The 14,148-nt window shown below is 42.2% G+C and overlaps 2 protein-coding genes across 2 annotated transcripts in view; one reads left to right on the forward strand and one right to left on the reverse strand.

Annotated features, from left to right (window-relative positions):
- The window catches only part of DNAH12 (dynein axonemal heavy chain 12), a 58,165-nt gene extending 51,473 nt beyond the window's left edge, over window positions 1-6,692 (reverse strand). Inside the window, exons 1-9 of the mRNA XM_030956935.1 lie at window positions 6,633-6,692; window positions 5,741-5,904; window positions 5,437-5,527; window positions 5,142-5,165; window positions 4,035-4,224; window positions 2,699-2,777; window positions 2,071-2,229; window positions 1,196-1,391; window positions 627-815 (exon numbers count right to left, since the gene is read on the reverse strand). Coding sequence (XP_030812795.1) covers window positions 627-815; window positions 1,196-1,391; window positions 2,071-2,229; window positions 2,699-2,777; window positions 4,035-4,224; window positions 5,142-5,165; window positions 5,437-5,527; window positions 5,741-5,904 — 1,092 coding nt within the window. The 5' untranslated portion in view covers window positions 6,633-6,692. The remainder of the gene's footprint in view (window positions 1-626; window positions 816-1,195; window positions 1,392-2,070; window positions 2,230-2,698; window positions 2,778-4,034; window positions 4,225-5,141; window positions 5,166-5,436; window positions 5,528-5,740; window positions 5,905-6,632) is intronic.
- An 821-nt stretch (window positions 6,693-7,513) lies between these two features.
- PDE12 (phosphodiesterase 12) lies at window positions 7,514-13,641 on the forward strand. The gene is made up of 3 exons (XM_030956565.1): window positions 7,514-8,783; window positions 9,816-9,894; window positions 10,594-13,641. The coding sequence occupies exons 1-3, from the start codon at window positions 7,536-7,538 to the stop codon at window positions 11,034-11,036; spliced, it is 1,770 nt and encodes a 589-aa protein (XP_030812425.1). The 5' UTR covers window positions 7,514-7,535; the 3' UTR covers window positions 11,037-13,641.
- The last annotated feature ends 507 nt before the right edge of the window (window positions 13,642-14,148 follow it).

Below are 14,148 nucleotides of genomic sequence, written 5' to 3' on the forward strand. Positions count from 1 at the left end.
TGAAACATGTAAAGGAAAACAAAAAATTATCCTTGCATTAAATGAAATTATTTAATATATGCAAATACAGAAAACCAACCCCAAAACACTTCTCTGAAAGTACCACCACATGTGACTAGTGACCAATACTCAGTTCATATCTAAAGCCCCCAGAAAGGCTCTCTTCCCTGGAACCACAGACAGGTTCCCAAGACATCAATCTTTTGATGTTGTATATAATAGTTTTTAGGGATTTGAGTATTTTCTTTTTCTTAGAAAGAAAAGCAATATCAACTCTAAGTTTCCTTGTGTTTCTCTGGAGATCTTAACTTTAATGAAAATTTATTGTAAATCAGCACACATATAATAAAGATGTTATTATTGTAATTGCAGACCCAAAGAGCAGACTAAAACAATCAATAGCAGGTGCACCAAGTTTTTATAAACAAGGAGCTACAAAATTACTTCAGAGCCTGGAGTGCCACTGGGCATCAAGATTCATGATGTGACCTGTAGAGTCATTCTGGAAAATAAATAAAAGTTGGATTCTGATCCCATTGCCAGGGTAGTCAGACTCCTAAATCACAAGTATTTTCACATACTGAACATCTTAACAATTGCATAATGAAAAAAACCCAAAAGCACACCTGGAGAGTCTGTCCTATACAATCTACTACAAACAGGATTGCTTCTTCTAAGTCTTGTAAGCTTGGATAAAACTCCATTCTATTTTCATCAAGAGTCAAGTCCATCTTAAATATAGGCAGACGTCTTCTGTCTTCAGGATCAAAAAGTTTCACAAAAACTTCAGTTGTTCTTTGCAGTAATTCTTTCAGCTAGGTAATAATATAGATCACCTATTAGTTGACATATAAAGGACTCAACCCATTTTCCACTCATCCATTAAGCCAGGATTTCCATTCATTTTAGCACTTCTGGCCTGATTTATGGATAACTGAAGCAGTGTGAATTTTTCTAATAATTCTAAGTAGAAATCAGTTCTAATTTTTCTAGTGATTATTAGTCCCAACCCTTAAATGATAAAAGCTAATGAACAAGTAAGCATTTCAGCAAAGTCCATGCATCTATTTTTGCTACAAAAGTAAGTCTATCTTGAAAGCATTTTCCTTTGATTAGACTATTGTTCCACTATTTTTCTACAAAGCAAGTAATGTTTTAATCCCATTAAGTTTGTCATGGGAGGGAAGACATTTACCTGATTAGACATAAGCACAGCCACACAGTTATAAAAAGACTCAAGTTGATCCAACTTTACACCATCCAGCGATTCTGGCTGACTAAAGAGACTGAGAACTCTTTGGTACCACGTAGTCATTATCTTGTCTTCTGCTTTAGAACAGCTTAGGGATGCATCAGTTTTTAAAGATCTACAGTCAATTGGTCCTTTCAATCTAGAAAAGAAAGTTGCAGCCAACTTTATAAACAAAATTTAAACAAACCAAACATGGAGTAAGGTAACAATACAGACTTTTGTATTACAAACCTAGTTTTTCTCTAGCAGGAAGCACAGTGGGAATTTACACATTGCTTCCGTAGACTAAAAGGAAAGAAAAAGCCTGCCTCAAATTGCAGGATTTCCAGAACAATTACCAGAAAAAATAATGAGGAAAAATATTTTGAAAATTATCTTTTTGAAAACTATGAAAATTTAAAGTTCCAAGATTAAACAGAAAATTCAACTTCTGAAAACCAGCAAGAAGTCTGATCTTCAAGGTTAGCAGAGAATTTTCTATGATGATAATACTACTAGAAGCTGATTTTTCAAATAATACTTAAACAGATTTCTATGGAAATTAAGCATTAAGAATAAGTGAATAATGGGGAGAACTTTACAAAATTAAAGGCAAAATACAAATCAAAAGGTCTGATATTACCAACAACTTGAATAACAATAAAATACATAACAGTGAGAAAAAAAGTCACATGTCACAACACAGAGTAACTTAATCACAGTACATTAAAATGGTGCATCAAAGCAATGTTCTACGATAAATAATAGAACTGAACAAGCTCATCTTTGCCAGCTTCAAAAACCTATATGGGTCAATATTTCAGCAGAACAGACTTTACCTGCAACTAGAGAAATCCACTACAAGAAAGTTAAAGAATGCTGTATAACCAAAATCCAGTAGTGTTTTCATTGAGGGGTGAAGAATACGTAAGGTGGAATTTATTTGGTTTTTTGCTTTGATATAACTGTTACGCCACGTACTAGAAAAATCCAGGCCTCTAAAAAAGAAAAAGCATTAAAAAGCAACCAAAACAAATAAACAAACAAAAATTAAGAGCTCAAGCACTACTTGAATAAAGTACTGATACATAAAAGATAGCATTCAAAAGATTATTCTCTAATGTGAATAGTTAATTAATGCCACACACATGTCCTCACTACCATGCAGTGGAAGTCATACAGATACTCTGTCTGATAAAACATGCTCTATCCTCGATGGTATTTTCAGATGCTGCTCTACGGAACTATAACTGTAATAAAACGCTGTCAGGGCTAAAACTTTGTAGAGCATTCAGATAAGAGATGTTCAAATGCAAGATCCTCTGCAGAAATTTAAAAATGTCCCAGTAAAAGGGACTCCAGAATTAATCTTGCACCATAACTCTGCCCACACAGCTCAACAAGAATGTTCCTCATGTAACTCAGTGTGTTTTGCCAGTGAGTTATTTGCTAACTTAATCCACTCACAGAGGTAATAAAGGCAAAGGTGCCTCCTCTTCCAACTTATCAAGTTCTTTTATGTCTGGTTTAACAAGAGCTCTTCTCACTAAAAAAAAATACATGAACATTAGAAGAAAATTAGGCCATATTCAATAGTCACTGTACTTCCTTGAACCAAGCACACAGTAGGAGGAAAAATTGTGTCACCCTAGTCTGCAAAACACGTTCTCTCAAAGGTAACTGAAAATCAACAGCTTCTGCTGAATTTTTATACAGATTTGGGTGCCTTAACCCCAATTCTGGCTCCTGTTCCTGAAGGTTTTCAGATGGGTTTGTGCTTAAATAATTGAATACTTCTGCAGTTTCTTTGCTGAGGGGATGGTCAGTGACAGCAACAGGCTCCTCAGGGAGGTGGTCATGGCACCAGTCCTGCCAGAGGGCAAGGAGCACCTGGACAGTGCTCTCAGAGCCCTGCAAGGAGCAAGGAGCTGGACTCTAATCTTTATGGACCCCTTCCAACTTGATATATTCTATAATTGCAAGAATTTATGGCAACTTTGTTACATAATTACAGTGAAGTACTATAATTATGCCACTGATGAAATTACAAAGAAGTTAGTCCAATGTTAAATTATTTATTTTTTAATCTACATTTTTAAAAAGATCAGCCATTCGCTAAAATATTAAGAAAACTGAGCCCAATTTCAGATTCCAGTTACTACAAATAAATAATAATACAAGATTTCAAGGAAAAACACTTTCAAAATTCCAGTTCATGACTCTTCTTCAAAGGTTTTAAAATTGAAGTGAGTTGTATGAGTGATATCTGAAAACAGTAATTATCTTTGCAGATTTTTATTGTGAGCTTCCTCCTGCAACAAAAGCACCATCAGAAAACTCATGAATGCATTTGTGAATAAAAAGCTTAAAAAGCTGCTGTTCCTGAAGAGGTAGAAAGAATGACTAGTACCTTAAAAGTTTCTCCTTTCTTTAACAGTAAATAGCAATACATTCTTGCTTCAAATTAAATAGGTTAAAGACATAATCAAATAACTTCATCAGCAATCAACCTTTTTGACATGAGGTGAGGTCTGCAGCTGTCTTTGTCTTTGCTTGAACTGTACTTTCAGCTGGTTAACTTTTTACTGGTTCAAATAAAGTTTTCAAATAAAGCAAGTTTTGCCTTAAATATTATGGGCAACATGCATTTGATAAGGCAGGAAAACCTAAATCAGTAGTTGATTACAAAGATCCTGCCTGGCTGAAAGAACAAACCAGAAAAATTATTTTAAGCACGAGAATATGGAGTTTATAACATATATACGAACATTAATATAGGTGCTGAGTAATTTGTGGTACTTACACACACATCTTTGCATGCTTTTTTCATAATCCCTTACTATCTCCTTTAAAAGGTCTTCAGTGAGCAGCTCTCTGTCTTTGCCCTCCATAAGTGACTGTGGCACCATAGCAAGCATGGACCTCAGCCACTGCTGCTGGATGGGAACCATTGGATTACTCTGCACGCAGTTCTTCAAAAAGAAGTATTCTGCCTGGAAGGACAAGATTTGCAGAGCTCTAATAACTACCTCTGTACGTGTTTTTGTGTTAGGCTTGGCAAAAGTCTCTTTTTATTCATAATTTCTTCATTTCAAAATTTCTTAATTTCCTTAAAGGTGGGGTATTTAATCTAATCTTTTCAGTATTCACTGACTAATACCCTAAAAACTGCTTTGTGGTTGGTAACATGGTCTCTGTCTTAATGTTTAAATATAAAATATTGTATTTGTCAGTATGGCATTTTCCTTGGTCCCCTGCTGAAGTTTATGGCTAACAAGAAAATAGTTCAAGGTTAAGGTTATTGTTCTTTAGACAAACATTTATCTGGCAAAAAGTGTAGACAAACACCCTCCATAAGGGGCGTGGGTCTTGCCAAAGAAACAGGTATTTCTGCTTTTGATTGACAGTTTTTGTATAAAATGTCTACATAATGAGTTTGCCTAACAACAGCTAGGCAGAACTGGTGTTACCTTAGCCTACTTAATGTAAATATTTCAATACTAAATTGAGTTTCAACTGGGTCTCAGAGATGAAGTCTTACTTTAAAAACTATACACAAATTTGAAGCTTAGTGCATGTTCTTCAAATTAAGGGAACGATGTCAAAAACTCCTTTTTGTACAGGCTAAGGTACAACCTATGACCTCAACTGGAAAAAAATCCTGAAGCCTGTTAGGTTTTTTTTCCTAAATAATGACCTTTAACCAAGGTTAAATTATTATTGATAGATGCTCTTTCTAAAACACAAAAATACTTTCCCTCTACAGGACCACAAGACAAGATTCCTATTTTGCTCCTAATCAATTTTCCCTCACCAAGATTACTTCTTCTTGTTTAATAATTCTGCATAACATACTTCTCTTAATTCACTCTTCAACGCCAAAAAAAGCAAATGAAAGAATTTAACTCACCCTTAGTTGTCTTTCATTGTCCATCTGTATAAAAAGAAATGGAAAATTGTTATATATGAAGAACATACAAACAAAAATACTGGAAATATAAAATTTAGCAAATATTGTTCATAAACAAAGACTTTATTCTACAGATATACGGGCATACATTTCAATTGGATTACCTGAGTATATAAATTCACTTATGAATTACTGAGCAAAACAAGTATCTTGAAGTAAATTCTAAGAAGGAAAATAAATGTCCCAATAACAAAGAACTAAATAGAAAATACTTAATAAAGAAATACTTTCTCACAGTAGAAGGCAGTTCTGTGATAGGAGGTGCAGCATCTCTCTCCTCTCTTTCATCCATGTCAATGTAATAGACTTCAAGAGCTCGATCAATTCTAAAGTAAACCACAGCATCAGAAGTGCAGAAAAACTACAAATAATACAACAAAAATAATGCTAGCACCTTAATCAATGCAACCTATTTTTTCATCTTGATCACTAAATCTCACTATAATTATATGAAACAAACACTGTTATTTGTCAAATATCAAATGTGTAATGTCTCTTTCACTTGAATTTCAACATGTCTTGAATTACATGAAACTCACAGTATCTGATTAATGATCTTTTGCTCCTCCTTGCCTTTGTAGTATGCCAGCAGTTTCTTCTGTGATGGTGACTCTTCAGATACGACTGGTGGAGGTAAAGCAGGGGGACGAAACAAGGTTCTCAAAGTCCGTTTACTGGAAGTTGCTTCATCTGAGCGGTCCATCTAAAACCATAACAAAATCAAAATTCTAGAACACAATCCTGTCCAGAAAGGAGTTTAACACATGCATCTATTAAGTTGAATGTACGTAAGGCATAAAATGAGGTCACCTCAGGGATCTCCACAGTTTAGGTATGAGTTGTTTCAAAGAAGAGAACAATAGTTTATATGGTAAAATGGCAAAGTTCAAGGGAAAGTGTCTACATACAGAGCCTGTCATAAGAAGAAAAAAAAAAAGAGAGAGAGGAAGAATGAAAGAAAAAAAACTCCAACAAATTTCAACTAAAAGATTACTCTTCTATGGCGGATTAATTGCCTGAGCGGGGCTATTCCAAAGCCTAGCGGTCGGGTTCCCCTGGAAACACGATGCACAAACTCACCACTGCATTTCAACAGCTTCCCACAGGGGAGCAGAAAGCCAAAACTACCTCCTAAATCAGTGGTATGCCCTAAAAACGCACTAAACCGGGGATGGTGGATGCATCAAAGGACACAAAGGACTCAACCACGGCCGGACGGGACACCGCCTTTTCCCGGCGCTCCCTCAGCGCCGCCGCCCTCACCTCTCCCGGCGCCGCGGCCCCGCTCGGCACAACAGCGCGGTTACCGCGGAGCTGAGGGCGGGGCGCGGCCCGTGAGGGGCGCTCGGGGCTCCCCCTGGCCGAGATCAGTGCCTGTCGTGATGATAGGAAAAAAAGAAAAATAAAAATAAAAATTTGGAAAAACATTACCTTGACCGTCCCGGTTTTCCACAGAGTTGAGAAAATCCGAGCGAGTCAGAAAGTCCCTCTGCTCCAGGCTCTGCCTGCACCAAGCAGATCACAGCAAAAATGCTTGAGAAATTATAAATATAATACCCTCAAGCATCAGGTGGCTGTTGCTAAGCTTTTCCTTTTTGTACAACTATAAATGGAAATTTTAAGGAACTCTACAGATTTGTTACCCACCTGCCCACACTTGGCAAAAGAGGCTTTAAAAGCCTAATTTTGTGTCTCCGGGGGCAGAGCCCCACACGCAGAGCCCGAGGAAGCAGCGGGGGATTGGGTGGGGGGCGTGGGGGATTTTATATCTGTTTTCCAAAGTCCTGGACACCTTGCTAGCGTGGCTCTCACTGCCCGGGACTGTTCAGCGTGAGGTCTCAACCCAGACATGAAATGTTTTGTCACGAACAGAACACAAACCCAAACTCTTGACGTTAAAGGATTTATCCGCAGACAATTAGCATCGGGGCGTTACGAGAGGGACCCGCCCACGCCTCGAACATCTGTTGGCTAGGAAGCTGCGCCGAGCAGAAGGGGTTTCGCTGCTGAGAGAGCAGAACCCGCTGGTTCTCCGGTCGGCCAGACTCACGCCGTGCCGGCGGCTTAACGGCGGGGCGCGGGCTACGGGCACGGGAGCGAGAGCACGGCCCAGAGCGGGGCACCGGGAGGGGGCGCTGCCTCACGGCCGGCGGCGCGAGCCCGCCCCATTCCCGCCTCCCGCGCGGCCCCGCCCCTTGCCGCGCGCGCTGAAGGCAGCGGCAGCCCCGCCCCGCCCGTTGCCCCGCCCCCGTCGCGCGCTGTGACGGCACGGCAGCCCCGCCCCGCCCGGCGGTTCCGGCCGCGCCCCGCGGAAGCTGCAGCGGCGCCGGGTCCATGTGGCGTCGGCTCCGCTCCGCCCTCCGGAGCCTCCGCGGCTCCTCCGCTGCACCCTCGCACGGCGGTGGCGGCCGCCCGCCCGCCGCCATGGAGCGCGCCGTGGTGCGCTGCGTGCCGTCCGAGCCCAAGCTGAGCCTGCGGTTCGTGCTGCCCGACGGCAGTACTCGGCATATGCAGCGCGACCAGGCGGAGCCGCTGGGGCGGGCGCTGGCGCGCATCGCCACCAACGCCGCTAAGGGCCACGGCAAGGCGGGCAAGAAGAGCAAGAAGGCGCGGGCGGAGGGCGCCGCGGAGGGCGAGGCGGCGGTGCCAGCGGTGCCGGCCGTGCAGCTGTTCTCCCGCGACGGCGCGGCGGTGGCGGAGGAGGTGCCGAACGCGGCTGCCTGGCAGGACGGCGCCGTGCTGCACATCGGGGACGCGCGGTACCGCGTGGAGCGCAACCCGCCCGCGCTCACCGAGCTCCGCCTGCCGCGCTCGCTCCTCGCCGGCTTCCCCGTGTGCCCCAAGGTGAGCGCCGAGTTCGCCGCGCCGCAGCACTGCCTGTTCCGCTGGTTCCGCGAGCAGCGCCCCGCGGGCAACGGGGAGGCGGCTGGGGAGGCCTGGGTGGAGACGGCAGCGGCCGAGCGCGTGTTCACGCCGTCCAACGCGCTGGTGGGGCTGCGCCTGAAGCTGCGCTGCACGCCCGGGGACGGGGAGCAGCGCTACGGCCCGGCCCTCGAGGTAGAAAGCAGCGGCCCCGTGGAGGCCGGGCCCGGCGCCTGCACCTTCGACGCCCGGCACCTCTACACCAAGAAGGTTTGCGGCCACGGCTCCGTCCGCGCCGTCTCCTACAACATCCTGGCCGACACCTACGCGCAAACGGAGTTCTCCCGCACCGTGCTCTACCCCTACTGCGCTCCCTACGCCCTGGAGATCGACTACCGCCAGAACCTGCTCAAGAAGGAGCTGGCGGGGTACAGCGCCGATCTCATCTGCTTGCAAGAGGTGGATAAATCTGTGTTCGTGGACAGCTTGGCCCCGGCGCTGGATGCTTTTGGACTGGAGGGGCTGTTCAAGATTAAGGAGAAGCAGCACGAAGGCCTGGCCACTTTCTATCGCAGGGACAAGTTCAGCCTCCTCAGCCAGCACGACATCGCTTTCAGCAAAGCCCTGCTCTCAGAGCCGCTGCACAAGGAGCTGTGTGAGCAGCTGGCCAAGTACCCCCTGGTGCAGGAGAAGGTGCTGCAGAGGTCCTCTGTGCTGCAGGTACCAGCTTTGACATGCCTTCTTCTCTTTCCCTTCTTTTTTCCCCCTTTCTCCTTCTCCCACTGTCTCCAGGTGCAGCAGGGCCAGCGTTGTGGAGCCTCAGGCAGCAGAAGGGAGATGAGGGATTAAGAGTTTGAAACATGGAACTTTTGTTCTCTGTTAGCTGGGGTAATGAATAGAGGAGAAGATCAGTTTAGGAACAAAAACAAAACATTGAGATCTTACTGAACTGCATATATGGAATTATCAAAATTTGGTAAAAAAAGGCAATATTATTTTGCTTTAAAATGAAGACAGCTGTTGAGATGCTGAGCCGGGTAGTGATTCCTGGCTGGTGGTATTGGCAGCCAGTGTTTCATTACTTACTCTTATATGTCAGAATATATTTTATAAAACTTAGATCTTATAAATCAATTTTAGCTTAGTTGAGTATGCTTTATAATGCCTCTTTAGCAAGTGACAGGAGGGAGACAAATAGGTTGGACAGGTGTGTGAGCTTCCTGATGCCAGAGGGTCTGCCGACAGAGCTGTTGTGCAAGTACAAGTGTGTAAGATAGAAGGCTGTGTCAGGAACTGCAGAAACACCAGTAAAAGTTTCCTGCTCAGGGACTGAGTAGGACTAATGGGATTTCTTTGATAACTGAAGTCACTTCCAAATTTTTGTTCGGTTTAACAATTGTGGAATGCTACATTTGCTTGTTGAAAATGGAGATTTAGCTCCAGTTCTGTTGCACAGAGTGAATACAAAAGTATTTCAGAATGGTACACCCTGAACAATATCTTATGAAAAAATATGGCCAAGCCAGACGTAGTCAAAAGAATGTTTGTTAAATGATGTAGTGGTAATATTTTGGCTGATACCCATACCTTATATAGAAGATTATTGAAAATTACAGCTCCTAAATTGAGTTCATTGGTTATAAGCATCAGATTCTTTGAACTGGATTGCCACAGAGGCATAAGCTAACTAGTGCATTTAAAAATATATAACCTCTCTATTTAAGACTTAACAAAGACTGTTTTCTCTTAAAGGTTTCAGTTCTTCAGTCTACAACTGATCCTTCCAGGAAGCTTTGTGTAGCAAATACCCACCTATACTGGCACCCCAAAGGTAATTTTGGCACATTCCTGCATGTCGGATAACTGGGTTTGGAAAGGTTTTTGCTCTTCCTTGGGAGAATAGATTTCCCACCATTCTTTTGCAGCTATAGCCTTTTCTTCTGGAACTGAGGGTTTCCTGCCTCACTTCTTATCTAGATGAAATCAAGCTAGACTCCTAGGTCTGTTTATATATTTATTTTTTAGTGTGACTAGGAGTCAATAGAATCCAGCTGAAAGCAAGGCAAGTCACAGTACACACAATTCACCCAAAAAGCAGACCATAAAATAGAGAGAACTTTGTGTGTGCTTATGGTTTCCCAGACCCGTTGAACATGGAGCTCTCCCAGAGTACTGCTAGGAGGGGCAACCAGATTGGGCTCCAGAAGCTGTTAGGAGATTCTTCTCCTCTCAGTTAGTTTTCTTTTGGCTCTGTGCATTTTTGGGAATATTATTAGGATGGTTGCCATGAAATGAAAAATTTCTGTATATGGGTGTTAAAGCTTCAGAGTTCGCTCATGGGCGAGTTTAAGTTGAAATTGTTACTCAAAAACTTTCATAGTCACAAACTTCAAAGGCTTCTTAATTCATGAAAACTATTCTAAAATTCAGGATTGTTGTTTCAGAGCTATGTATGCTTAAATGAGCAACCCAATGAGCACCTCCAGTGCTGTTCTGCATTATTTGAAATAATACTGTTTTATGTCCTTAGGTGGGAACATCCGTCTGATCCAGATTGCTGTGGCCATGTCTCACATCCAGCACGTGGCATGTGACTTGTATCCCAGGATCCCAGTCATATTCTGTGGAGATTTTAATAGCACACCCTCCTCAGGAGCTTACAGTTTTATCAGCAGTGGTGGCATTGCTGAAGATCACGAAGACTGGGTCTCAAATGGAGAGGAAGAAAGGTGCAGTATGTCTCTAAGCCATCCTTTCAAACTGCTAAGTGCTTGTGGAGAACCTGCTTATACAAACTATGTTGGTGGGTTTCATGGATGTCTGGACTACATTTTCATTGACAGAAATGCTCTAGAGGTGGAACAAGTTATTCCATTGCCAAGTCATGAAGAAATAACAACCCACCAGGCTTTGCCAAGTGTTTCACATCCTTCTGATCATATAGCACTAATATGTGACTTGAAGTGGAAATAGAGTAGCTCTGGCATGGTGCTTTTGGGGGTTTTTAAATAAGAAATTTAATTTAATGTACTGCTGGGCAACGGAGGTTAGACCCTGACTTGTATGCTACTGAAAGGAAAGCCAAAATGATTAATGAAGAGTTCATGTGTTTAATGGCTCTACTGAGTATTGTCACACTGTTCAGAATATTTGCATGACAATTTCCCCCTTTTTTATATGCTAATGGGAAAAATACATTGAATACAGGGTTTTGAAAATTGGATTATCATATACCTTTTTAGTGCTGTTTTTAAAGAATTAAGAATTATTTTGTTTAAAAAAAGTCTACAAATTGAACCCTGTTTAATTCAGAAATAAACACAGAACCCAAACTCGAATGGATTTAGTTGACTCCACTTTGATTAATATAATGGTAATTTAAGTTCATAAGACGTTCACTTACCATTACTGTGGCACAACTTCTAGTAAGTTGCATGAACAATGTACCTACCAACTTCTGAAATGATGTTCTTAATTATCAGTGAGTAGACCTTGTCAAAAATCAACCATGTTAAATTCAAGGCTATAATTTATTTGGAAGCAATTTGTCTGCCCACATAACATGGGTAATGAGGATAATGTTAACACCTTGTGAAATTGGACTACATGAAGAAACAGCATCTACTTTGAACATACACTCGTTCTGGTGAGTCATCAGCAATAAAAGATACTGGAGTTTAGGACAACCAGCTTTGGATGTGAGGGAGCTTTTTATCAGTATCATCTGTTTTCAGGTGGGGAGAGATACAGAACAATGTGGTGCATTAGTTATCTGTGCCTAAATCTTTACAAAGTAACACAAGTGACTTACAAACCTTTATCACAATGGTTATATTTTGTTTTTCTCTTGCATACAAAGACAACCTGAATTTGTAGTGTTTTTACATGCATTTTTATTTCTAGAAATAGCCTAGTTTGCCCTATTTTGTAGGATGCAGGGAAGTGTATTTTATCCATACCTTCACAGAATGTGTTGGAGTGGGTTCAGTCATTTAACAAGCCCTGCATCCTTCACCCATAGAAAACAAAAAGCATTTGGAAACCATTCACTTCCTCATTCACCTAATAAAACTCCCTTTATCAATTGTCTGTCACTGTTGTCAGTTTGGGGTTTTTTCCTAGTTACTGATGTCTTCCATGGCAAAACAAGTCTGCCTGGATTGATAAAAGCTGTGTACTCTCTCTTGCACACCTGCTCACCTCCCCTACATTCTGGTGCTCTGTAGCTGGGATTCACTCAACTGTTTAAACACTACCCAAACCAGGAAGTCACTTTCAGGTGAGATATTTCTGAGGGTTGCTGGTGCTGTCTCTTGCCATAGTAATTGCTGTGCTGTGAAGGGTGATGGAAGTGAGATTGTATTACTTACGTGGGCCAACTGAACTCCCTTTGTAACTCAACAGAACATTCTTGTCCTCATTTTTAATTACCAATCCATTACAACTGGGTTACTTTGTCTTTTCCTAAAACATTAAAACTTGTAACTTGTCCCTGGAACCAGAAGATGGAGCTGCTCAGAGAACAGACTTGCCTGGTGCTCTGCCTCCCTTCCCAGAAACAGCAGCTCCCTCCTGCTTGCTCTGCTGGCACTTCGGCTGCTGCCTCTGCCTCCCTGCAGACCAGGGAGAGGGAGTGCAAAGGGAAGCTGGAATCTGCACGAAGCAAGTAGTGAGGACAAACACGGCACTGGAACAGGCCCTTGCACATGGCAGATAATCCTTTACTATGTTTAGGAGAAATTCAGTCCTGTGAGCTGATGCTGGGGAATCTCCAGACCCTGTATCCTCCAGTTAGGAAACTGCAGCAGCAGGGGCTGACTGCCAATAGCAGCAATGTGTTAGGAACCTGCCACATGTCAAGAATGAGAATGCAGCACTAGAGTCTAGATTAGGAAAGGCACAGTTCAAAAAACCTGAGTTTTTTGAGGTAAAAGAACCCTTAGGTATACCTTTGGCCCAGAGCCCCCAAGCTGTATTTACATCTGTATAAGGTAACAGATGGTGCTTCCTACTGCACTTACGTTGATTTTTAACTCCCATTTTTGCTCTCCCTACACCTCTGGACCTTGCCCAGCAATTAATTCTTCCTCTCTAAATCACATCCAGAACCCACATTTGTACAAGTCCCATTCAAGTTGTCTCCATTTTATTTCATAAACCTAAACTCACCTGTACTTGTTCCTCACCCACCTGTACTTTTCCTCATCCAGCAATTGGAAAGCTTCATGCCCTTCACAACAAAAAACTGGGTAGGATTTTCTTTGCATCTTTGTAAATGTGGATGGGATTTTTTGTTTTTGTTACTCTACTTTCCCAGACCACCTGTTAAGGAAAAAGGAAAATCTATTTGCCTTCTGCTTGAACTTCCCATCTCTGATTCATTAAACTTCAAGAGAGACAGTGCTGCCTCCTACCTGTCTGTTGTCTCAGGAGAGAGTTGTTTCTTCTTCCACAGCAGCTCCTGCTGTGGACAAACTCATCACTCACAAGAATATTACAGAACTAAGGGCTCTCAAAACACTGACCTGAAGGGAGCACACTTGGCTATTTTTAGGCTCTGGGTATTGTGAAATGTTTACCTGTGTATTTGATACATACAAAATCAACCAAGTTCTGCCAGATCCTTCAGACTGGTCTGGCAACTTGAAACTCCTATTGTTCTTTCCCCTGACCATATCTGTTCCAGACAAAGAGGTCTCTTATCCTCCTGCGACAGTACTTGAATTCTTGCACGACTCTTACATCATTACTATTTTTGAAAAGTATAATTCAAGCATTAAAGTAAAGCACCTATATGTAACATGATAAAGCAAGCAAGAATGCCAAATATGATTGAGAGATGGATGAAGAAAAGGGAGGAGAAAAAAGGTATGAAAAAAACAAGGGCAAAAATACCCAGTGTGCTAAGGCATCAGAGCTTTCAACATGTCAAATTAATTGTGGGGTTGCCTTGTTTCTCATATTCTTGGCAGAGAAGGAAAATTGTTTCAAGTCTTCCAACTCCTACCCAGTAAGAGGAAAGGCCTTAAACATTTCAGTTTTGGCAGCTCAGCTTTATTCACAAATCCAATGGCAGCATATGAAA

The sequence above is a fragment of the Camarhynchus parvulus genome, chromosome 12 (assembly GCF_901933205.1).
Source record: "Camarhynchus parvulus chromosome 12, STF_HiC, whole genome shotgun sequence".
In the NCBI taxonomy this organism is placed as follows: Eukaryota; Metazoa; Chordata; class Aves; order Passeriformes; family Thraupidae; genus Camarhynchus; species Camarhynchus parvulus.